At 41.5% G+C, this 25,916-nt stretch overlaps 1 protein-coding gene and 1 long non-coding RNA gene across 3 annotated transcripts in view; one reads left to right on the top strand and one right to left on the bottom strand.

Annotated features, from left to right (window-relative positions):
- The window catches only part of COP1 (COP1, E3 ubiquitin ligase), a 118,000-nt gene that overhangs the window by 50,772 nt on the left and 41,312 nt on the right, over window positions 1-25,916 (top strand). For both annotated transcript variants that reach the window (XM_027658493.1, XM_027658492.1), the window contains exons 13-15: window positions 3,767-3,875; window positions 5,631-5,712; window positions 12,656-12,772. In XM_027658493.1, the coding sequence (XP_027514294.1) occupies window positions 3,767-3,875; window positions 5,631-5,712; window positions 12,656-12,772 (308 nt within the window). The remainder of the gene's footprint in view (window positions 1-3,766; window positions 3,876-5,630; window positions 5,713-12,655; window positions 12,773-25,916) is intronic.
- Window positions 18,038-20,226, bottom strand: LOC113954316. Its single transcript, XR_003530169.1, has 2 exons — window positions 20,080-20,226; window positions 18,038-18,698 (listed from the first exon to the last, which is right to left on the bottom strand). It is a non-coding gene; the product is annotated as an uncharacterized LOC113954316 (long non-coding RNA).

Below are 25,916 nucleotides of genomic sequence, written 5' to 3'. Positions count from 1 at the left end.
AAACCTCTGGGGTGTAACTATCACCCTGTTTCTGGATTAAAGAACAAAGCAAACCCTGAAAAAAATAAAGCTGCTATATTTAAAATAAAAGATGGCATCTCACACTGCCTTTTAATCCAGTGCTGAATTATACATTCTCTCAGCCCTAGGTAGTTATTTTTATATCATATCTCAGAGCCTCCACACTTCAGTTTCTCCCTGGATGTGTCTGCAGGCCATGTAAAGATTGTCTACAAAAGGTTATTTTTATGAACTTCTGAGGGTTTGATGGTTAACCTGTTTGAGGAAGGTGTAAGCTGCATATTTGGTTCATCTCACCTTTGCCCTTTCCTTTCCCCTTCTCCAGCTTTTTCCCCCCATGCCTTTTTTTGAGTCTGTTGTTCAATTTGTTGCCCATGATAACATCTCAGGGGAACCCAAAAAAATCGATGTCTTTGAAGCTTCACCAAAATTGCCTGTGTTGGGCATGGGAGAAAGATCAGTGTTTCCCTTGAGTGGAACATGGCAGCAGGTTCTCGACCCTTTGTAGGTCCCTGGGAAGCCACATGGAAGGGAAACATTGCTATATTCCAGCTCTAGGACAGCCTTCCTCCAGGTGTGTATTGTCACAGCTGCCAGAGGATACAACCAAAGGACTTTTCACGGTGTGACTTTTTAGAGGCACAAGTAGCGGTAGGACAAGGGGGGACAGTTTCAAGCTAAAAGAGGAGAGATTTAGATTAGATATCAAGAAGTTCTTTACTCAGAAGGTGGTGAGGCCCTGGCACAGGTTGCCCAGAGAAGCTGTGGCTGCCCCATCCCTGGAACTGTTCAGGGCCAGGTTGGATGGAGCTTGGAGCAACCTGGTCTAGTGGAAGGTGTCCCTGCCCCTCACAGAGGGGTTGGAACGAGATGATCTGGAAGGTCCCTTCCAACCCCAAAGTATTATATGATTTCTATGAAAGGACAGTCAAACCTCAAAAAAAAAAAGCATCCTTTACCTGGAGGGGGAGCTCCCCTCCAGCTGATCCAACCCTAAATTGTGCTCTACAAAGGTTGCTTTACAGAATTTAAGTTAGGTATTGCAATGTTAAGGAGAAAGCTCTGGTTTCAGAACTTTCAAAGAGTTGGGTGGTGATGAGGGGGGAATTATGGCAGAGAGCTGGAAAAGAGTTGATTTTTGTCTTACTATGATCCCCTAATCATATTACTTAAAAATGAAAGATTTATGGTGTGTGTGACTTAAAAGGTGTTAATTGAAGCACTTAGTGGCTGCAAATCCCTAAACATTTTTTACCTGTCAGTTCCTGTTTTCCCCTCTTGGTCTATCTACAAATTCTTTCCAAATGAGTGTTAACCCCTTATTAACACCATCAGGCTGCAGTGGGATTTTTGATGTGCTAGACCTAATGGACATGCTTTTGGACACAGAAACCCTTCATTTTTTTTTCTCCATCTGTATTGACTGAACTAGTAAAGTATTACCTGTCCCTACAAACCTGACACTTATTAAATCTGTCACATCTTGAACAGAACTGTTAAACTCTGTCCTTTACATCTTTCTGCCTCCTCAGTTATTTCTAATTTTCATCGTCTGGGGTGATTTCTTGTTTGACAAGATGTGGTTATGTGATTATCCTCTTCATACTTCAGCTGGCAATACCCAGCTCTCCTGTGCCAATCAATGGGGATCTTGTGCTCCACTAGCATAGATCATCCATCCTCTGACCAGCCAAGGTGTCACCAGCACATCAGCCTTTCTCTAGGACCCTCTCCACTGGCTAGTGCTGCCTGATATGCTCTCAAAGCCACCCCGAATGCCTTCTAAAATCTGGCTCTGGGCTGTATTCTTCCTGCTTTTGTGTGATGGCTGCACTTACAGATTATTTCCTTTTTCCCTTAAGCTCCTTGAAGCCCTGACTTGAGAGGAGATAAGGTGGTAGGGAGCAGGTTTGAACTGATGAAGGTCTAGTGCAGTGTCTACCCCCTCTGCTCCCAACCCAGAGCTCACTGTTGTAGCTCTAGGGCTCTGAGCTGTTTTTGCTTCCACCAGGGACTGCTCCACCTAGAAACAGGACTCCAGGCATCAGATGTGGTTATCTCTGGGCTGCTGCAGCCTTCACCTCACAGCTCTGGTGGGCAGTGCCTGCCAGCTTCACTTGGTCCTCAGGGAGCCACTTAAGCCTCTCAGAATGAGGCTTCTGGTAAATCATAGGCTGTCAAGACCTGCTTTTCTATGTGGGTACCTAACAATAGTAGAGCTGGAGTAATGATAGCCCCTTGATGATACATTTGTGGACAGCCCTCGTGCCTACAGGGGCTAGGCACACTAATATTTTCTCATTAATGACATGGTGTGGAAAAGGTGAAGCCAAGGAAAGCATTGCCTGAGCTGTATCACCTCTAACATCCTCTTAGCAGCTGGTGGTTAAAGATGATGACTTACATGAGGTAAATAAAATTTTAACTTTCTGAATGTAAAGTTTTAAAACCAAAGGATGCTGTTAAGTGTGACTGTAGTCAGAAGCAGAACACCAATGCTGCTTGCTGTTATTTAAGTAATTGGAAAATAAATGTTTATACTTAACTACCTTAAGAAAGGAGAAGTACTTTTCCCCTTCTGTGTGTAAATTGCTAAGGAAAACAGGATGCAAGTGTGTAGTGGAACCAAGAATTTGTCAAGGTATAATACTCCTAAGTCAGTATCCCTGTACCTACATCATGTTTCAGTGTGTAGCTGCTCTGATCAAAGCAGTACTAAGTTAAAGAATCACGGACTTTCAGTTTATATTGTTGGTTAAAACTTGGCCTCAAGGCTACAATAATCTAGTTATCTGTGTCAGAGCTTTTTGAGGATGGGCACGAATTGGATCTGTCAGTTCAGCTTCTGCTACGTGCACCATAGCTGATAGCAACTGGCTCACTTCTTTACCAGATGGTCCAAATATTGGTGAACAAATATTACAAATTTTCTTACCTCTGTCACATTTTTTGGGAGTCAGAGTGGAGGCACAGTGCCAGAATGCCATGAGTGTGACTTGGCAGTGTTGCTGCTCTTGTTTTCTCTGCTGATGGTTAGAGTTTGTCAGTGGAATCATCATTTAGTTTTGCACAGCCACTTAATTCAGTTTAAAATTAAAACCTGTGTGATATATTTTGCAGTTCTTGATCAGAAATGTTTCCTAAAATACTCACAGCAAACAAACTGCTGTTTCCTTCTGACTAAAAAGAGGTTTTTTCAGCGTTTACAGAAAGCTGGAAGTTGTTTCTCAGAAGTCAAACATTCATTTGCAATAGGTGCATGTATAGAACATTAGATACGTGTTGATTTACCATCCATGCTGCTGTGTTTTACCTGCTGTTAGGTAAATTCTTATCTTTATGGTAATAATAATAGTAGTTTATGGTAATATTAATAGTGGTAGCTATTGGTAAGAGGTTAAGAAGTCAAACCTTAAACTCTGAGAACTTGTGTGGAATTCAAATAACAAGACAATCAGCATTAGAGATAAATGCACTTCTAAAAGATCCTAAACCCTAGCACTTCACATCGAGGGGGCAATGTCTCTTCAGCCAACAAAGCTGTTCTTTTAGTTTGTGGGGGAAGGCTTGTTTTATTTCTGGTAGATTTTGTTTTTTCCTGTCCTTTGTATTTCAGTGGGATGCCTTGATCAAACGCTGTGGGCTTTGTAAAGATACTTATTGCCTGATACTTATTGCAAGAGTGATTTTAGGGTTGTAAGTTCTGATTTACTGTGAGACTGAGCAGGGCTCTTTTCTCTTTCAGCTGTATCAGCTGGAGTAGTTACCACAAGAACCTGCTCGCCAGCAGTGACTATGAAGGCACTGTCATCCTTTGGGATGGATTCACAGGACAAAGATCCAAGGTCTACCAGGTAACATGAGCACTGACTGGGGGAGCAGCATTCAGATGTTCTGCTCCTGGTCTAGCAATAGGCTTTTCTGCTCCACAGGGGGAAATGGATGCTCTTCCCATTTGGTAAATGCCTCATCCACACAGCTTTATTGAGCTGTAGCCCTCTGAGGGAGGCAGTTCTGTCTTCCTGTCACAGGCATGAGGCAGTTGACATTTTCTCGCTGCTACTTTCAGGCAGGGAATCTGCACACGGAAAAACGAGTGTCTGGAAAGCTCTCTTGCCTTTCTTTAGAAACCTCTGTCTCTCCATACCTGTTCCACTTCAGTCTTTGTCAAAAGCCTTTTGTAAAGCCCTGCAGTGGTTGCTTATGCAGGTGCTCCTAAAGCAGAAGTGCAAAAGGCAGACTTAAGTGGCGAGGCTGGGAGAAGGGAGTGTGGGCAGAACCCTTCCTCCCCTGCACAGTCCTCAGCACACAGGTGGGCTCAGCTCCACAGAGAGACCTGCCTCAGGAGAAGCTTCTGGCATTTTGTCTCTTCATGGCACTTGAACGCTGTGTTTCAGTGTAATGGTTCCTGAGAGGCTTGTGACCAGAACAAGGAGGGTTGTTGCATTTGGGGAGAGGCTGGAAGTGCTGCAGGCTGTTGTGTGGGTAACACAGTCCATTGAAACCAGTCAGTGATAATGAATGAACTGCAGACCAGCCTTTAGTTTCCCCTCTCTGACAGTTCAACATAAGTTTTAGTTCCTATTTAAGCCTCTGTTTACTTTTTCATTGTGTTTTAGCCATTTTTATAATGCTTGTTTTTACTAGTCCTTTGCCTATCTCAATACAAAAGACAAAAATAAATCTTGTCTGCTTTCCCCTCAAATACATTTTGCGTTTCTTTATGACACTGAATAATGAACCTAGAGAGAACCAGCTGTTGCTTACATTAAAACAAACTCATTTTGCTTCCTATCAGATTACTTGAATTTCTTATTTGGATTTGCAACAGAGGTTGCATACTGACATCTGTTTTGCATGTACTGAAACCCTTTAGGGTTTCATCCTGGGTGACTTCATCCTGGCGAGCTTTTTGTCTTGCAAGCCTGTGTGAAGTCTTTAAACAAAGAGTAGACTGAATTTCAGGTTTTATTCAATGCAGTGTTCTGCTTCCATGTGGGATGTGCCAGCATAGCAATTACAGCACTTCTGTGTTTTGGGGAAGAGTGTGCAGTCTTTTAAAAATGTTTTTTTAAGAATATTTGTTTGAGTGGAAAAACAGAGGATTGGACTCCAGAAGATTCATTTATTAGCTCAACAGGAAGGTGAGGATTTGCTGGACTTTCAGAGAGGAGGTGTTTGAAATGGGCATCTTATCAATATTGGGAGATATTTATTGAGTTGCTTATTACTATTGGAAGATACAACCATGCTCTTCTAGAATAAGGAGCAGCACAGGGTGAAACCACAGCCAGTCACATCATGCTCCAAAACCAGGTTTTCAATATATATATCTCCTGAAACTTATTTTTTCTTTCAAGTAAAAATTAAATCAATTTTGGTTTTTAAAAAAGCTGTTTTCTGCTTTCCTGGCACATCTGGGATACTGCAAGGTTTGGTTTGATTGGGAGAAAAGATGATTTTTTTTTTGAGAAATTCCTAAACACAATAAGCTGCTCTGTCCAGGACTCCACTGGCAATTTATACCAAACAACACGTGTGTTTTCCTTTCCTGTTTTATCATATTACAACTGACTATCTTGCAATATTTTTCTTGTTTCTCTGAACAGGAGCATGAGAAAAGGTGCTGGAGTGTTGACTTTAACTTGATGGACCCAAAGCTATTGGCTTCAGGCTCTGACGATGCCAAAGGTATTATTCTTTTTCAGTCTCTGTGCAGAAGGCTTTTATCCTCTGTGTATTCCCTTGGAGGAACAAAAATGTGATATTTCAAGGAGCTGATTCCTCAACTGCCTTCAATATTGTAGTTGTCGTGGTAATGTGTCAGGGTACTACTGAATTTTCGGATCTTAGAGAAGGAGAGGCTTTGTTTGGATTAAGATCTCCTGCTTCACATTTCTTGTGTAATATTCTCTCAGCTAGCATTTTCCAGGACTCTAAACAAAGCAGAATGTGTTTTAACATTAGTTAAACTTGTTGAGTTAAAGCCTTGGGGCCCTTCAAAAGAACAGCATGTATTTTTGTTTCAAAAATGAGGCTGTCAGTAAAAAAAGCAGCAGTTAGGAAATGCCTGCTGCTGTTTTACCTGTAGCTCTGAATGTTAAAGACTGTGCACAAGAAGCTTCCTGCTCTAACGATGTGCCCTGTGTTTCTTGGGGCTTAAAGGAGCTGGATGGTGGACTGAGTGGGAGTGCTGGGAGCAGCTCTCAGCTTTCCACACTCGGGGGTCCATTTGACAAAGCACTTTTGGAGAACCCTTAAGACAAGCCCTTTACCCCATGGTGGTAGAAAAATGTTCCTTTTCTAGGAAGAAATAGGAAGCTCCTAAAGAAGAGCATAGCACTGAGTGAGATGTAGTATTCTTCATCCCTAATGAACGAGATTTTATCTGTAGTGTGTTTACAATATCAAATCAGAGTTATTAAACAGCAAGAGCTTAAGATTTCCTTTCCTAGTCAGTGGGGATCAACTCTCACAGATGGGCAGCTAGAGCTCTGGACAGAGCTTTGCATGATTTGCTTTGAAATGATAAATTAATTTTTCATAAGCTGCTCCCCCATCTAAAATGCTTCTAAATGCTGTTTCAAAAGAAATTGATGTTTCTCAATTGCATCTGGGAGTCATAGAATCATAGAATTGGTTTGGATTGGAAGAGACCTTAAAGCTCACCCCTTTCTACCCCCTTGCCATGGACAGGACATGGGACACTTTCCATTAGACCAAGTTGCTCCAAGCCCTGGCCTTGGACACTTGCAGGGATGGGGCAGCCACAGCTTCTCTGGGCAACCTGTGCCAGGGCCTCACCACCCTCACAGGGAAGAATTTCTTCCCAATATCCCATCTAACCCTGCCCTCTGTCAGCTTGAAGCCATTTCCCCTTGTCCTGTCACTACAGTCCCCTCAGCTGGTAATTCCACCTAGAAAACGCAGCTTTAATGATTACTTTCTACTTAAGGTGGGTCTTAAATGTTTTCAGTATACTTCCTCCTCTGTTGGTGGAAGTCAGGAGTGTTTTCTGTTTGCTTAAATGCCGCAGGAGTTGAACATTCACCTTGTAAGTTATCAACCTCTTCATCAGTGCTCCCCACTCCTGCCATGCATGTGAAAGAGCTGATCTGCCAGGTAGACATGCATTTATTAGCATGTTAAGGAGGTGTCCAGTTTTGCAAAGCCCAGCTGCAAGCAGAGCTCCTGTCCTCAGTTTAGCATTCCCCTTCTTCAGTAATTGTCTCTAAAAGTGTACTGTTTACATAGAAATTATTGTAACAAAGCCTGCAGATCTACATAAGCTGCATTTCAATTCACAAAGGTCTTTTCAAGGTGTATTGGGGTTTTCGTGGATAAAACTGGGCTGGAACATTTTATCCTTTGCTTTTACCATGATTTGCCTGTGATATGCATTTATAAAAAGGCAATTAGAGACAAATGGAGTCTCAGCACAGATTTTAGAAGCCTTTATGGTACAGAGCAATAGTAGCAAACGTCCAAATTAATGTTGTGGTGCCCACCTTCCGTTTCAGTGATCACATTTGAAGGGGTTAAATGTGAGGAAAAGTTAACACCAATGAGAAGTGTCTTAATTCAGACTTGTCTAACTTAAAATTTTGTCCTTCTGCTTATGTTCATGACTGTTTGGTTGAATTCTGGCCAGCTGTGAGTACACGTGTTTGGCCAGGTACAGCATCTGTCAGGAAAGATTTTTTTTCTATTCTTCCTGTCCTCTTTTATTTCTCTACTTCTGTGAGGCCACACTGGGCTTTCTAACAAGAAATCTCCCTGATGATAGGTGTTGGTGTGACCAGAGCAATTGGAGCTAATCTTGCTGTGCTTCCCCACAAAACACAAGCATCACATTTTCCTGTCAAGTGATCAGGACAAGCCAGCAAAAAAAAAAAAAAAAAAAAAAAAATGACAGCTTTGCCAGTTCTTCCTGCTTGCCTGGGTCTCTGCCTGTCTCTCCTTGGTCTTTTCAAGTTGGAAGCTGATTTTGAAAGCACTTGGTAGGCAAGTATTGGAGAAGCTTATAAAGGAAAAAATCCTGTGCTTCACAGCCCTCTGCCAGGACTCAGGCACAGCAAAAGGGATTCTAACAGTGCTATTAGGGAGAAAATGATTCTGGTATAATTAGAAGCAGCATCCTTGGGCCCAGAGTCCTTCATTGTCCGTGTCCTTAGATGAAGATAATCTAGGATGCTTATTTGTGGAAGATCTTTTTAGTGTAATAGCAGATAATGAGAGCATAGAAGCATTTGAAGCAACTACTGTGTGTACAAACCCCTCACTTTTATCTACAGTTGTTATGCCCTTCCCTTTTCAAGGGGCAAAGGTGCTTGTGTATGTCTGTAGGGACCCAAAGGTGTACTCCAACCAGACAGCAATGAGCAAAAATTGATGCTTATTTGTACTACAAGAAGCTTGGGGAGAAGGCACAGTCTTAATTTCAATTCTTTTATGCACATAATAATGGCAGGAGCTCTGATTCTCTTGTAAATAGGAAAGGGTGACTTTCTGCTCTTGGAGGAGAGAAGATTGTTTAAATTTGTGAAAGCAAAATGATGTCATCAAAGTACCAGGGTAGGGCTGGTGCTAATAAATTTAGCTAATGACTTAGAGCTGTCTGTTCTGGGTTAGGGGTGTAGTGTAATGGCCATGGTAAAGTTAGCAGATGAGAGGGAGAGTGAAATATTTTGTGATGCTATGTGTATAGCATTTAAGTCTTCACTGGGGCACAGGCCTGTTTTGGGGTGATCAAGTATTTCTCTGCTTTGGGGTTGTTTTTTTGAAGTTCTCTGAAGCTCTAGGAGATAGAAGCACTACTGACAAATTCAACTGAAGAAAGAGTTCTGGTTTTACATCCATAGTCCCTTCACTGTTCCTGGCTTGAATTGGAGAGGTGGAGTAGAACAGGAGCACCTGGAGCTCTGAGCTGTAGCAAGAGGTTACTTTTTATTGTCTCATAGCAAGGGGGAACACAAGCATCTGTCTCATTCCATCTAAGGAAAGTAATTTTCATGCTCCCTTGCTAAGTGAGACCTGGTACCAGTCCTACAGCTATTTATTTTTTTTTAATAGTGCCTCTGAATTCAGAGAGGCATCACAGATATGCAGAATTGGCTTCATGAAAAGAAAAAGGCACAGCCTTTTAGAGAGGGAAATAGCCTGAGAACTGCAGATCACAGTTTGTTCCTCTAGCTTCCAGAGGATTGTCTGGGGCTTAATTTTCAGTGATACTTCGCTCCTTCAGCTTCCACTGACATTACCTTGAGGTATAGGTGTTTATTGCTCTCAAAATATCAGGTTGAACCTTCAGTTTGGTCATTTTTCTGGCCAAAAAGTTCAGTAATTTCCTGGAGATTTGTGGGGTTGTTGGATTCATTTGGGAGTACCCTGAAAAGGTCAAGATGATGTTGGCAGCTACAATACTGACCAGAAAGTTGGTGACTTATGCAAGGAGTACCCTGCAGTCACTGCCTACTAAAAGTCATCAGTTTACATCATCCTCACAGAAGGCAGTGGATCAAAAATTTTGCCTAGCAGGACAATTCAGCAGTTTTTTCCTAGAGATTCTGCTAATCTCTGCAAATGAGTTTTCTGGTAGCAAGATCCTATTCCTGGCTTAGAGCTTTTTCAGAGCAGCAGCAGGCTCTCCATCACATGAGCAGATAAGAATTGCACAAGTGACAGGCTGGATGAAACATCCTTACTCTGTACCAACTGTGTACATCAACACCTTCAGCTATTGTAGAACAGGCTTCTGCCTCTTTTAATCAATGTTTAGACACAGAAATGATGCATGGGAAATTAATTTAGGAACTTACACATTTGGTGTAGAGCTCCAACTAAAAAAAAAAAAAAAAATCTTGAAAATACCTAAACATTTTAAACTGAAAAAGCTGTTCTGGAGGCATCTTCTTACTACTTTGGTGAGAGGTAGGCATTTGGCAACATAGAGATGTCTCTCTGAGCAGCTGCAAAATGAGGAAGAATATGCTTTGAAAACATGTGTTTCAGAAATAGACATTCTCAGATGGTCGCCTGTCTCATCAACACAATTCTAGATGTTATCAAGGCATCTGTGTGTTGTGTAATTACTGCCTCAACCTCAGCAAAGTTGCTGAAAGCTATAGCAAATAAACTCTGCCCTTATGAATTATGCTTTATTAACCTGTCAGCTTTTTAAAAAATAATGGGCAGTTCTAGGTAAAAATTGACACGTTTCATTATGTGTTGTTATGTGTCCCATCTATCCTTTTTATGGTACTGACTAAGATATAATTGGAGATCGGAGTATCTCACAGCAGTTGGATCACAGAAATTGCAGGCTCTAATCTGTGTCTGTCAGTTGTAACGAATATTGTGATGACTTTGAACACACGGGTTGTCTCTTCACCAGACTAAATGGTTCAGCTTGTGACCTGCAAACCTGAATGGAAAAAAAAAAGAGCCAGGTTGAAATTGAGCCCTCAATTAGCTTTTGCTGCAAAGCTGGGACCAGATGGCCATTTGTTTGTTAGAGGTGCTGTCAAGGAAAGACTCGGCCGCTTTGGATGCAGCTTTAAATATTGATACCTGGTTGGAAGGCTTCAAGACAAACCTGTGTTGTTTTAGTACTAGATTTGGGCAGAACATCACCCTGAACTTTTGAAATCATGTGCCCACCCCATGCTTCTCAAGTTGAAGTGGTGTTGTCTGCTAGCAATGTCCTCTTGTAACATGTTTTATTTGCTTCCTGTACCATCTCATCCATAAACTTGATGCCCTTTATTGCCACTGGAACTTAGGCTATGCATCTGCTGGTGTCTGTTCATTTAAGCAAAATGTTAATATTTTATTGTTTTGCAAAATTCTTCCCTGCCTCTGTTCCCCTCTCTGCCCCCAAGTGTACAACACGGTGGGAGAAGGTTTATCATCCAGTCTTGCCTGGGAGAAGAGAGCTTCTTTAGCCATGCTTGCCAAACTGTTGTTCCATTTAGAAGCGTAGCCAGGTGTTTAGTATGAATATTACAGCTCTGATCAATGAGAATGGATTTATTTCTGAAAACCAGACACAGGCTGGGTGCTGTTTTCATTGAATTTTCCACAATGTTTCTGTGCAAATAGAGTGTGCATCAGTGTTTGTATTTCTGGTGTGTGTGTGTGCTGCTTTCTAAAGGTTCCAGGCAGCTGCCAGATACCCACACAGTGCTGTATTTGAAATGATTCCTTGGTGTGCCCCGAGCACTGCTGTATTTCCTCCATCCCTGAAGCAGTTCTGCTTGGTATGGTCAGAAATGGCCCAATCTTGTTGCTTTTCATTCTTGCCATACTATTAAAAAGTAGGTGCACTAGAACCAGCCTGCCTTTTCCTTTTCTTTCTTTTCCTTCACTGTCTAAACCATCCTTGGGTAATCCACGTGGAAACCTTGCTTCTCCTTCAAAGGCCCTGGGAAAGGCTGGCCAAGAGGTGGGGACACACCATAAGAGCTCTGACCTCATCTGTTGACTTCAGTGGGTTACAGGATTCCTGGGGTTTGGCCATTTTTGCTCACTTTATATCCAGTGTGATCTTTCTGTAAAAAGACTGTGGAGGACCTGTTGGCCACGGATCTGAAGAAGCCCAGGCAGCTCATGGGGAGCTCTTGAGGGGATTAACCCTTGGTGTAATTCCTGCTTGTTCAACCACTGGTTCCAGCTTGCTCTGCTTTGTGCCTCGGCATGCTGATCATGATACTCAAGTGCTGCTCAACCCACTCATCAAGGGAAAGGGAGAACATTTAAGTCTTATTTTCTGCCTTGTAGGCATCAACAGGCTTGATACCAATCTGCTGCCCCTCCATCTGGACTGAAGGCAGTGTGTTTTTTCTTTAATGTTTAATAATATTGATTATTTGAGGAGCACCTGGCACTCTTCACCTTAAGGTTAAATGGTACTTGAAGTGCTTCTGGTGGGTGGGGAAGGCTGTGTTTTGAAAAGCTCTGGTGTTTTCTGTTGGTCATTCTGTGAAGCACTGGAGTGCTTGAGGGGAAGAGCTCATTCTGTAGCACGTAGTTTAATCAATGTTCGTGTGGTAGCCTTGTAGAACAGTAAAGTTCTTGTACCAGGGGAGTATTGCATCATAGGAAGCCAGCATACTGATTTCTTTCCTGTCTATGCCAGTTTCTTGAGAATAAAACAAGTTGTTCTCACTCGCTGTGCATACAATTAGGTATATTTATTCTGTGCAAGGCAATTCTGCCACAGAGCGTGGAGCTCTGGCATCCCAGCACAGGGATCAGGAACAAAAAAAGAATGTGCCTCCTATTCTGGGTTATAGGAATCTGTACTGCAGGAACCTTAAATGCTGAGATTATAACGTTGGTTGGTCACCTGCTCTGATGGTCTCAGCCATGTGGCATCATCTCCTGCGTGTGTGGAGGTGGGCAGGGTATTTACAGTGTGGACTTGAGGATGTGTTCAAACTTACCAACCACCAGAGCCAACTGATCCTTTATCATCTCTAATATCCTGGCAATTGACGCTTTCCATAATCCCATTCATGAAATAACTAGGCTTTAGGCCTTTCAGATGAGGTTGATGGGTTTGTTGTTGTTGGGGTTTTTTGTTGGGTTTTTTTTGTTTGTTTGTTTACTCGTGTCTCTTTTTCCCTTTCTCTAGTGAAACTGTGGTCTACCAATTTGGACAACTCAGTAGCAAGCATCGAGGCCAAGGCTAATGTGTGTTGTGTCAAATTCAGCCCTTCTTCAAGGTATCACCTAGCTTTTGGCTGTGCAGGTAGGTAAAAGGGATTTGGGGACAAAGGGGGATATTGTTTCTTCCTTCTTTTATTCCTTATTCCCCCTAAAAATGTGAGGTTGACTGCTTTGCCTGAAACTGAGGTGTCTTTGCAGTTAAAATGCCTCCAAATAAGACTTTTCAAGTTCCACAATACCCAACTGTCAACTTCATCCCCCAGCCTGACTTTTTAATTTTAATGCCTCTATCAGAGATAAAAGCCAGGAAAACAAGTCCTTAGTGTTTTTATTGGGATCACTAAGGCAACCAGGCAAAGCTAGGCTGTGAGAGTCTCAAAGTTAATGTGTTAACATGGTGATAGTTGTTCTTTCTGATTTACAGCGTTGCTCTATAAATACTCCAGAGCCATACTGGGGGTTTTAACTGGTTTCACCTGAAGTGTGCTGTAAAACAGTGGCTGTGCCTGTTCCCTTCACTCCAACTCCAATCCCTCTGGGTGGGCTCGTGTTTTCCTGGGTTGGGTGAAGATGGCTGTGAATGTTTTTTGTTGTGGGTTTTTTGTTTGTTTGTTTTTTTTGTTTGTTTGTTTTTGTTTGTTTTTTTGAAGTAGTCATCGGGGAAGGCACGATGAGCCTTTTATTCACTTAGATTAAATGGTTCTTGGTGATAATACAAAGATTTGAGAGCAGAGCAGGTGTCACTCTGGGAGGAAACTGCACCGTGCTGTGCATACAGTAACTGAGACTGAGGTGCCTATAAATGTTTAACCAACTCTGCATTTCCTTGCCCCTCAGGGAGTTCTAATGCACTTGTAAGTAGATGTTCTGACAACATTTGCTCTCTCTGGACTTCAGGAGATACGTTGATCACTCTTGCAGCTGCTGGTTTGCTGTTTCATTCAAGTGTTCCCGTTTCCAGGCTGGTTCTACTTCAGTTGTAACTCTTAGTAGGGGGGGGAAAAAAAGTAAATTTGCATTTTGATACGCTGCAAAAAATGTGTTCACGTTGGAGTGTAAAATATTGACTTGCTTGACAGGCATATCTCTGAAGTTTAGTGAATTACATGCCAAAATAGAATTGAATGACAATACCTACTAGAAGCATTTGAATGAGGGGGGCTATCTGGGAATGGCTCTAGAGAAAAACTGGCTCCAAATGGATCAGCCACTGATTAACATATACATGTAGAGCATCATGAAACAGAATTCTTCCTGATAAATCAGTAGCTGGGATTCCTGGCACCTGAAAGGCAGTGGGGGAATAAGGCACAGCTAAATTCATGAAGGCTTTTGGAGCTGCAGGACACAGGGGGTGGGAGCAGTTAGGATTGTTTCTATCCCCACACCCAGGTTTAACAAACCATGGGGTTTGTCTTCACCTGTGTTTTGAAAGAAGCATTAGCAAACCCTATAAGGTATGTGGAGGTTTTAAAGGAACTACATGCATGTTTTTATGATTTAGAGAATGCCAAGGGGTAAAATGGTATTTGTACCAGGGAAGAAGTGTTTACATCTGCTTAATGCTTGGTAATTGAGTCTCTAAATAAAAATTAAAATGGATATTTAACTACAATTACTGAAACAATTACATGGAGTAATTGAACTGATGGGAATGACTTCCCACAAAGGAATTCTAATTGATCTTTCAGCCATAAAATACATGTGGAAAAAAATGGCATATTAAATTTAAAGAAATACCGGAGACTTGAAAGATGTTATTTCTGAACTCGTAAAAAACAATCAGAGCAAAGAAATGACTTAGTGTCTACTTTCATACTTCACATAGTAAAACAGTCATGTTTAATGTGTTATGATGGAGACAAAGGTTTTTCCCCTCCATCAGTTTCAACTAGTTTTGCTTAATTTCATTTAGTGTGTGGAAAAAGGAACGTGGCTGTTAAATAGTGAGTTGTCACGTGGGCTATAAAATCAATAAAGGAAGAGTCAAAGCTGGTTTCCTTAGGTAGTATTTAAAAAAAAAGAAAAAGCAGCAGACTGGGCACACTGACTTGACCATTCCTGATTGCCCCCAATAGGAATAAAGATGAGCAGGGCAAAATGCTGAACACTAATTCAGTGACCAATGTAGTGGGCAATTTTAGAAAGCTGTCCCAGCTCTGCCTTGGCTTGCTCACATCTTAACAGGATTTTCAGGTCTTCAAAATTGTTTCAATTAATTATTCAGTGATTTATTCAAGGATAAAAGAGCCAAGACTTCCTAGCATTGCATGCCCTGCACAGTCTTGTGCAGTATTCAAACAGAAGTGCTGTTCCTGTATATGCTCTCACTTTATTTGTTGATTTGATGGACCTTAATGCTATATATGTGTCTGTATTTATGTGTGTATATATTTATAGTTTAAGGCTTGATGAGATAAGCAGTTGATGAAATAGTTGGGGGAAGCTTAATATTTGAGATATAAAAGGAAGAAGTAAATTGATTTACTGTACTGTTATTAAATTACATACACGTTTCAGTTCCTCCCCTTTTTCTGCATGCAGAATAGCTCAAAGCCAACATACCTTGCTTAAGCAATGTAACTTTGACTGTAAATCTAAGTTTTTTTCAGTGATAATGTTTTGAAATTATGAGTTTTCTTTTCACTTTTCACTTCCTGATTTTTTTTTTTTTATTTTCTCTTGAGGGTCTTTCTTAACCATCCATAAAGCTGGAGCATCTTTTCGTAAGGTCCTGTTCTTTCACACCTTCCCTAAGGAAAGATTTTCCTCTGCCCTTGCCCACTTGCATCCATCTATTCAGAATGCCTCCTTGAAACGGGTTTTCCATTGCCAAATAAAAGGAAGGAACTGAAGGACTGGGGATGGATTTTGAAGCAAAATCAGGCTGTGAACCCTGTGGCACAATGAGCAAAATGGGAGTATCTGTCACAGGAGTGGCTGTGATGCTCTGATTGAGATGTAGCCGTGGTCAAAAGTGTTGTTAGACTGTACATCTCCATGAGGAACACTCTCCTTCAGTAGAGAGCACTGAGCTGGCTTCAGATGCCATAGAAAACCATACTTTAGGTGCCACTGTAGAAGCAAATCCCAGGATTAGCATCTAATATGGATGATATATGTTTCTTTTCTGGACTCTTCACTCTGAAAGCTTTTAGATGACCAAAAAAAATCATTTTGGTAGCCTAAAACAGAACAAATGAGCAATAAACTGGAAGCAGAGCCTATAGAGGAGAGAAATGGGTATTTGGTTTAGGAAATAATTCTTTTAAAATCAGACAGGCACTTCAGGTGAGAGGGAAGCTGGTGTGTCTGAAGCCTGATAAAATCTGTTGCAGTGGAGAGGGCACATAAAGAAGAAAAGACCCCTTTTGTCTGTTACTTTAATAAAATATTCTATTTGCATGCTTACTGGGTTGAAACATTGGCCAGTATAAACTGTAATCACTGCCGAATACGAAATCAGGTAATTTTGTGGTCTTTTCCTCTTTTTAAAAATAGATAGGGCTTTATCCTGAAATTAGCTTTATAAATCATGACTGAAGCTGTTATTGTTCTGCCTCGGCAATAGCCCTGATGTCCTCAACCCATATATTTTCCAGCAGTACCGTTTCCCTGCTTTAAAAAGAAAACTAACGGCTGAAAATGCATCCAGCGCTTTGCAACTGGGATGTCCAGGTTGGGCGGTCTGGGTGAGATCAGACTGTCTGTGAACTCCAGTGAGCTCAGTGGAGCTATTGATAGTAGCAATGCTTTATTCCCAGCATGCTGTAATGCTGTCAGCAGCTACCACTGACCTTTTATTTCCCATATATTATGCAGAGATTGTGTAAGAACTCAGGAATCCGAAGTTTCGATGACTTGAGAGGCATCATCTTCTCACATGCTGTATTTTTTTTTCCATGTAGGATCCACAAATGTAGCAGGTTGGGTTGTGGGGGATGAGAGGGGTTTCTCAGGGCTGCAGAAATCCAGGACAGAGACTCTCCAAAAGCTTCACAAAATAAGTGGAAGCAGCAGAGAAGTACAGGTGGGCTTGGGAGAACATCATGGTCAGAACTTAAGGTTCTGCTGGGTTAATTTTAGCTTTGATTGGTCTTCAAAGAGCTTTGCTGTGTTGTTACAAACTTTTGACAGTGTGGGTTTAAAGTGGCCAGGGCAGGGAAAACATGGGGCAGTGCTGATTGATGTTGGTTTTACTGCTTACAGCCACAGAGTTTGAGACTACCTGCACTGAGGATGCCATACTCCCTCCTAAACATCCCAGATTTTGCTTTTCCGTCTCTTCCTTCACACTGGCAATTGTGTGGTCAAAACTGAATTGTGTTTTTTCTGGGTTAACTCCTGCCCTAACCATGGAGCACCAGTGCCAGCCCCAGACAGGCTTTTGGCAGCCTGGCTTGAGACCAGTATTAACTAAGGAGGGGCAAATCCTCAGTGAACATGAGACCTTCTCTTAGGCGCTGGGCTTTCTTCTATTTCTTACCTGTTCTCTCTTCCCTATTCCCTTCCTCACTTCATGATTTTCTTTCACAGGTAGTTTTGCCCTTCCCCAGCATGTTTTCCATGCTATTTAAAGATGCTTCCTGTGCAACCATTGCAACGTTACAGAATGATGTTGTATTCTGGCTTTAAATCCTGCCACCTTTATTTCATCATTGAATGGCCATGAAACTAATTAGATACTGTGGGTCAGTATCAGCATGGTGAAGGACTCCTGTTGCTTTGTCAACAGCTTTGTTTTCATTTGCAACTATTTACCCACCCCTTAAGGTCTCTGCATGGCCCTGATGCACTTACAGTTCAGGGTTGCATGTGGCTTTATCAGCATCATTCCATTTTGCTAATATACCTGGTGTCCAAGCGGGACCACTTTGGAGACCATCCTGTCCAGTGAAATATTGATTTTTCTACTGCAGTAACTGGAGCAGTGATTTCTCTTTTCCAAACATCTCCTTGTAGACTTAACCTTTCTCGCTGCCTCAGATCCGGGTGACTTGCCTGGCTTGTCACTCAGCTCAGGAGAATGATGGGATATTAATGACCAAGAAGGCAGTGTGCCTCTTTGGGAGAGAATTAATGTTTTCCAGCTGAAAGCAAGGTCTTACCTTAATAGATTCTCGTGGGTAAGTACTTTGCTGTATTGAAAGTCTGCAGTCACTCAGAAAGAATCTTATTTGTGTGAATATATGGCATGTTTAGGGTGGAGTTAAGCAGCTTCCTTGGGTTTGAGCTGCAAGATTACCTTCAGCATGGGAATTGAGCACAGTGTTCAGAGGCACAGACAAAGGTTAGGCATTTCTTTCAAGCCTGTGGAAAAACTTCACGGCGCTGCTCAAAAATCAGCTTTTATGAAAGAGAAGTGGCATACAGCACTCCAGGACTTGCCCATTACTTGTATAGGGCTTTAAGGTGTCTTTCCCTTTTGTGGATATTCAATAACCTTCCTCTAGTCCATGATCTCCGAGGCTGTTGGCAGGGAAGTAGGGGACAAGGTCTGCGTTTTGGAAGTGCACACTTGTCACCTTCAATTCAAACTCATTCCAGAATTCACTGCAAAGATATTGTTTGTTGTAACCTTTGGAAGCATTTACAGCACTTCAAGGGTTGTTAGGAGGAATCTTTACTTTCAGCCGGCGTGGCTGTGATCATATTTTTGTACCAATGGTACTTACTGTAGCAGAAGCACTGAGCTTAGTGAGATTTTGTAGGTTAGAGCACATCCTTGAAGGTTTGACTTTAATGTTATCCCTCCTCGTGGGTGCTGGGATGTAAATGAAAGTGAAATATCCAACCAAGCCCTGCTGTCCTGGTGAAGACAGTCTTTCTGTCTCTGGTAGGTAGATCACATTCTGCTTCTGCTCAGGACTGACAATGAGGAGAAGTGCAGCTATGCCATGTTATTTAAACTTAGGATCTTTGCAGTTAAGATGATTTTTCTGTATCTGCACATCAGAGATGCTGCCAGACCTGCCAGGCACTGCACAGTGTCTTCCTGCAGCTGCTTCCTAGGAAATCACAAAGGGATGTGAAACCTCTCATCAGTGTGCAGGACATGTTGCATGTGCAATTTTCACATAAGCCTCAAGAGTTTAAAAGCTGATACAACTTTTTTACTTGCACAGAAAAAGTAGTGTCTGACTTGTCTTGGATAAAGCATTTGCAATGAATAGTGAGGAGCAATACAGAGACCTGCTGGGAGTCTCCTGACTTTATCCCAGAGGTCATCACACTTCAGTAACAAGTGAATGAATAAAATGAACTTGAAAAGCTCCATTTAATTCTCTGGAGGAAAGGATAAATCTGTCAATAACAGAAATGAATGTGCTAATTGTTTGCTTAAATATTCTTTTCCTGAACATTTTGTCTTACAACTGGCACAGAAGTCATTTAGTCAACGTTACAAAATTCAAATTCAAATTTAAATGAGCCTTGAAATTCAGGAACAGATAGGCAACTCCAACATTCATCTTTTTCTCAGAATGCCAAATTGCACTTGCTACTAGCTCTTGCTGTATCCCTTAAGAGTTTAATCCTTTCCAACCTCGGCAGTTTCCAAAGCTGCAGTTTTTCTGGTAGCTCATTTAAAGGAATTGCTCATTGGGATGTCATCCTCTTCCTGTGTTATCTCCTGTTCAGACTGATGTGTAGATTAACTGTTCCAGCCTTTTATTTGGGTGCTATGCACATTTAGACTTTTATAACACACAAACTGGCAAAAATTGTCACATTGCACAGGAAAATCTATAACCTGTCAGTGAAGCGTGGGCTCTCACCCCAGAGGTGTCTGAGCATCTGAGCACTGTGTGAGTTTTTAAGAGTAGAGTTTTGAATGCTTGGGTGAGGTTCCTCTTAGCAATTTGAATCTCAAGAAGACAGCAAAAAGTGAGGCTTGTAGATGTGTGTACAAAGCTCTTCACGTGACTCATTTCGTTGCCCAGTTAGAGGGTCCATTGCTTCTTTTCCACGTGGGATACCTGTGTATCATCACACACACAGTGTGCTTGTTTCCCTGTCTGCATAATCCATCCATAATACCTTTGGCTTTTGGTTTAAGAGTTCTTATCTGAAGCTGGAATATTAGTGGTTAGTGACACTATATTTATGATCCTTCCTCTCTTCCACTGGAGTCTGCTGCGAGGGCAGTTTAGGTAATGAATTAGATCATCATCTCAAGAACCTAGTTAAGAAGGCTAATATCTCCTCAGGCTAGTGAAGCAAAATGTAGTTTGGGACTAAAATTGGGTCTGGCTGGTAATTTGGCCAACTCAGGTCCTCAGCTGTGTGTTGTACTGTATATGACAGCAGCCTGCACTTTCCCTGGAGCCACTTTGACTGCTCTGAAGCCTGTTTGGTTCTCTTTGTATGATGTTTGCTGATACCACAAACCTTAACGCTGTTGCTTCGTAAACGCACTCCTAAAATCTCAGGGAGGATGTTCCTGTTCATATCCACTTGTCTTAGTGTCTGAAGCCCTTATCTATGTGATCTTGACCTGTTGGAGTGTGTGGCTCGAGGGAGTCTGTGCTGCCCTTTCCTTCCATCACAGTTCTATGACACGTGCAACTTAGAGTCATTCAAGAACCAGGGCTGACAAAGCTTTGCAATAAGACCAAATATTGTGTGCAATATGTATCTTGAATGGAGAGAAATCTGTTCAGCAAATGCCATAGTTTTTTTTTGGCTTTGATAGCTGTACCCAGCACTCGTTGTACAAATAAGGCTCCTGGTGCTCGTGGGAAGTTTCACCTCTTTCAAGGTGTAGTCCATTTAAACAGAATGGATTGAAGCACTTTTTACCATAAAATGACTTTTCTTCATGTGTTCTAGGTGTCATAAAAGTTTGGACATCAACCTCCAGGCAGTGGTGCATATAGAGTCAGACATGTTACGTAGTCAATGAGACATTGGATTAGGAGCCTGAACAGTGCATAATTATTTTTTTTCTTTCAGACATAAAGAATGAGTTCTTCCAAAGGCTGCAGGTTGTTACTGCTGTTGTCTTCATTAGTTTTGTAGCATTAGTAAATCTTCCTTGTGTGTACTGAATATTTTTTCTCCAACAGTCTGATATATGGCTCTCCTTGAATTGCACAAAACCCATCTATCCCTTATTCCTGTGAGAAATCACTGTAGCTCTTTAAAACCATAAAGGTCAAAGTTTCAAAGGAGTTCTGGAGAAATCTGTTTTGCTCCCCCCTCCCATCCGAGCCCTTTTCTCAACTGATTAAGATCTCTAATGTTTTATGTCTCCTCCTTCTCTCCTTAATGTGAACAAGTTATTTAGGGTGGAGGTTTTATGGGCTGCTGTGTCAAAAGCTTTAGACAAGTCAGGAAAAAAATGTCCCCAGTGTGTAAAGACCATTATCCATAACCCTGCAAATGTCATCTGTAACTTTGAGCCATAGGGAATCCGTGGAATACAAAGGTTAAAAACCCAGTTGGCAGTTCCCATCAAGGCTGCTGTTCCCTTTATCTGTTCAGCAGAGGGAGATATAGATCTTTAGTGGAATGCTAGTGTTGAGATAGATATATATATATATAAAGTAGTGCAGTTGGTGTGAGTAAGAGATGAAAATCAGTGGCTGAAGCAGGGTATAGTCTTTCCTGCAGAGCTCTGTCAAAATATTTCAAGTGCTGACCTGAAACTCTCTGCTGTCACATCCCTGAGCCTTTCCTTGGTAGAAGGAAAAGTAGAAGGTGCTTATTGTGCTGTTGGTTTTGCCAGAGATTAGGCTGAGGCTACTAGACATATTCAATCTAATCTCAGATCTTTAATTCAGTTTTCATGGAGTGGACCTTTCTCGTGATGCTCCTTTTATCATCCAGTGTGCTAAACAGAACACTGTTGGGCATTTTCCTTCTTCTCAAAGCTGCACTCCCTGTTTGTTTAAATGAAAACCTGGGCTGGATTTCTGTTGAATTCCCTAAATATGATTTTTCCTTTGAGGCTGGATTTCTGTTGGATTCCCTAAATCTGATTTTTGGAGGCTGTTGCCCATCATCTATTGCAGTGTAGGAAGATGAGATTAAGTTGTCATCCCCAAATACCCAGGTGCCTTCCTCTGCTTTAGAAACTTGCTTTCATCTCCTCACTAACATCACGTGCACTGTGGCCTCCTCACTTTAAAGGTTTTTTTTTTTAAGATTTTGCCACCAGCAAAATGATTCATACAGACCTTGCTTAATCTTGTATAGTCTTAAGAGCACACGGGGGAGGCTTTGACCTACAGGGAAAATATCTATTGAATGCTTTACTGAAGTTCAGTCCCTTTTTGGGTGGCTGTTGCATGTTTGTCACCTCTCAAGATGGGGTGTGCAGGAGCTCCCCAGGAGTCTGGTGCCACTGTGTGTCAGACCACTTGTCTAGACAGAGCTCTGCTAGCAAATATAAATGAAGTACAGATTCCCAAATCATCTTGGGCACACACGTGAAATACAAAATAAGGGCATTTTTCCACTTTGCTGCTGTGGACCGGAGCGTTGCTTCTAGAAGAGATTGCTGAGATTTCCCCAGGGCAGCAGAAAATGGTTATTCAGAGAAAAACTGTTCCTTCACTGCAAAGGAAACTCCAGGTAAAAAGAGGAAAAAGCAAATGCATCAAATGAGTAATTTTGTCTTAGTTATAGAAACAAAGTGCTTGCAGTTTCTGCTGGAACAAGAAATTGTGAATACAAAGCCATATCCAGCAAACATTTTAACGTGCCTGTGCTAAAGGCTGTTGGGAGAAATTTTTCTTGTTTTATTGGAGCTTTTTTGAAAAGGAAAGTAGAGACAGGAAAAATAAAAAATACCAGTTAGCTTTACCTGTGCCTGCAGTGTTCTACAGGGAGACATTGGGGTGAAATGGATTTATTTCTGCTGTCTCCTCCTCATGTGATTTGTCATGCTGCAAGAGGCAAACAGCACACTGCATTCTTCAGCAAGATGCTCCAGATAGTTTTGTCTGCAAAGGTTCTTTGCTTCAGGCTGTATCAAACCCATTTTTAATCTCTTTCCTTTACAGTAAGGGAAATGGTTTGTGCAGAGGGCACTGATGTCAACTCACTGTTGTTGATATTATCTAATTTCTTCAGAAAATTCTTGTGCTAATTTTTAGTGCAGGGCTTTGTTCCCTTGAATTCAAGTCCACTTTTTCCTGTCCCTAAAGTGTTGTCATCTCTTTTCTTTTCCCAGAGCATCTATTTCCTTTATGTAGTTGAAAATATCACACTATCTTCTTTCCCAGAAATGGCTTGTGATAGGCCAAAGCCTGCACTGATCATATCCCATCCCAGTATTACTCTGTCAAGTGAGATAAATCTCTTGGCTGGAAGGCTTCCTCACCATTCTTTGTCAAATGCCCAAATGCCACCCAGCATTTCTGTTGCTATAATAAAGACCCTTTTTTTCCTCCCCTCTTCTGCCCTAGAAGAGACACAGGATTAAAAATAGTCTTTTTTTTTTGTGGTCCCTGCCTGAATCCAACTTACCTTGTTGAGTTGGATTATTCCCAAAGGTGGAGTGTTCAGTTGTCCTACATCCCCAGTCTTCTCTCAAGAGCAATTGGATGTTCAAACTGCCTCTCTGCTGCAGGGAAGATTAAATCTCCACCCCAAGCTTTTTGAACAAAGCCACCTCAATCATGTGAAGGTCTGCAAGTGCTGCTGTTTGGTGTCACAGGCTTGGCAGCAGTTACAGTTCAGCAGTTCTCAGTGAATTGAAGGAGAGCTAAGGTTGTATGGCAGTGCTTCGTGCCACCCCCACCATGTGGGTGTAGATAGACAGAACCTGAAAGGTCTGAGAAGCCAGAAATTTGTGCAGCAAAACACAACCTAAACATTAATGCTGTAATGCTGAGAGGTGGGCTAATGCCTTTCTTTCCTTATGTCAATAGCAAAGAGCTTAAGCAAATTTGGATTAAAAACAAGTTCTCCCTAATCCTTTGACATAAAAGCACTTTTCAAGACAGCTGAGGGAAGAGTCTGTAGAATTGTCTTTGGGTGTGCTCAGAGCTTGACTAAGTAGGGTTCTTGAATGCAATTATTTAACTTGGAAGTTGAATCCAACTTTTGCAGTTGTCCCTTCCCTGAGTGGGCAGTTGGACTGGCTGGATTCCAGAGGTCCCATCCAACCTACAGTATTCCATGACTTTCAGGGCCCTGGAGCAAAAATGGATTTCTAACAGAAATTGCATTCTATGTAGGATTAAGTTTCAGTTTGAGCTTCCCCATAATTAAATCCTGAGTTGTCTTTTTACCAGCCTTTGATATCGCTGCCTTGGCAGGGAGGCTCTTACACAGGTATGTGGAAGATCCACTGAAGAGGTTCCACTTTCTCATTAATAGCCCCTTAGTTAGTCTCTGACTGCAGCTTGGGACATGACTTTTGTAGGTCTCCTCTCAAATTAAAGGAAATGTTTTCAAACATTTAATTTTCAAGGTCCAGGTTCTGATAGCAGCTGTCTGTCTTTTCTCAGGTGTTTGAGAAAGCAGCACTTGTTTACATGGCCCTTGTTCAGGTTTCTCTAAGGACCAAAGCATCTAATGTGCCAAGTCATCTTCAGTGCACTCTATTGCAGAACAGTGATTTGAGTTTATTTTTAAATCAGGATGTTTTTCCCTTTTATCTCCTTCCTCTTTCTCCTCACTAAGAGAAGAAGAAAAGTTTTTTCTTCCTGGTGAAAACTGAGGTTTCATGTGAGCCTCCTGATTCTGTTTCCATTTTTAGTCCAGCCAAAGACTTTACCTCAGAGGATTCCTTTTTTTACAGCAAGAAATCACACTGAGCTTGGCTGAGAAAGAGACTTTTGGTTAACCCCTCTTGATGTTAGAGTTCTTTTGTTCTACTGCTTGTTTATCCATGTTCAACAAATATTGAAGATGATTTGTCCCCTCTTGCATGACACACCACTTAGGGGAATAACAATGGGTACTCTTCCCTTTCACCCAGAGACACTCAAAACAAGCTTTGATTTGAACCACTGGACTCTGGACACTTGAAGGCATAAGGATGTGATTATATTTTCCTGCTAAGCAAGTTGCCTGGATACAATTCTAGGTAGCTCTGAAAGCTTCATTCTGTCTACTCAGTGTGCTGAGTGATCTTGCTTACACTTGGTATACAAAGGAGAAATGAGTGAAAGATCAATTTTTACAGGTAGATGTTTAAATATAAATAATTGGATTTCAGCTAACCCCTTCAATGTTTATTGAGTGATGCAGGCTTCCTTCAGGATCTCTGAAATAACTTTTTTAACCATTGATAGTAAAAAATGAAATGCTACAAAATCGTGCTTCTCATCTTTCAGATGAAAGGCATTTTGTGGGCTTGTTTTATACCCATTTATTTTGTTGCTCTTTTGGTTTCTCCAGGATAATCTAATTGGTGGTGAGCAGAGGTATCTTGCACCAAATTTGCTCTGACTCTGTCTTGTTAAACAAGTCATTTAAATACACCCCTCAGACTATAAATGTCTCCTACTCTTACTTCTGATGTACAGTTTTGTGGACAAAAACAAGGCAGCTTCGATCCAAGCTTGGAGTTCGTATAGAGGAAAACAAATAGATGAAGATGAGGGAACCATAAGCTGAGAATTACTCATGAATTACTAGATGCAACAAATCAGATCATCATGGTCAGAGAAGCACACGAGAAACATTAAAGATTAGGCTCCAGCCTGGGCTTCTGTTTTAGTAAAACATGTGTAGCATGAGTGTGCAGGACTGCAGGCTGTAGCCAGAGCATTAATGTATGAAATTATTTTGACCTTTGGGTTTGATGTTGAAGATGTATTTTATTTTTTTAAAGAAGTCCAAAATGTGCTTTGATCATAGAATGCTTCCACCAGACTACTTAAATAACATCTGTCTGCCTACCCCAACAGCTTTGGGTTTTGAATACAGGCATCTTGTCTGTAATAGTCATCTGCTGTGTAACAATGAGCACCACTTATATTTTCAAGTCTAGAAGGACTGAAAACCCCAAGTAATGTAAATTACTTATTTTGTTAATGGATCAATAATCTAAATATTGAACAGTTGAAAAAAGTGCATTTTTAAGTGATTGAAATAAGAAAAATGGGCATTGATTCTCCAGCAATTTAGTTTTCCAGAGGAGAGCCACAGAACCTTTGTATGCAGCTCTTGGGGCTTTCTAGTTGTTACATCCTTTGAATATAAAACTGTTGCATTGCAGGTAAATTTTTGGTTTGCTGTCCTTGGCTTCATGTCCCTTCGAGTAAGTG

The sequence above is a fragment of the Corapipo altera genome, unplaced genomic scaffold, assembly GCF_003945725.1.
Source record: "Corapipo altera isolate COAL_440 unplaced genomic scaffold, ASM394572v1 79, whole genome shotgun sequence".
Taxonomy (NCBI): domain Eukaryota; kingdom Metazoa; phylum Chordata; class Aves; order Passeriformes; family Pipridae; genus Corapipo; species Corapipo altera.
The sequence above is the reverse complement of the archived record's forward strand: the minus strand, read 5'-3'. Positions and strand labels throughout refer to the sequence as shown.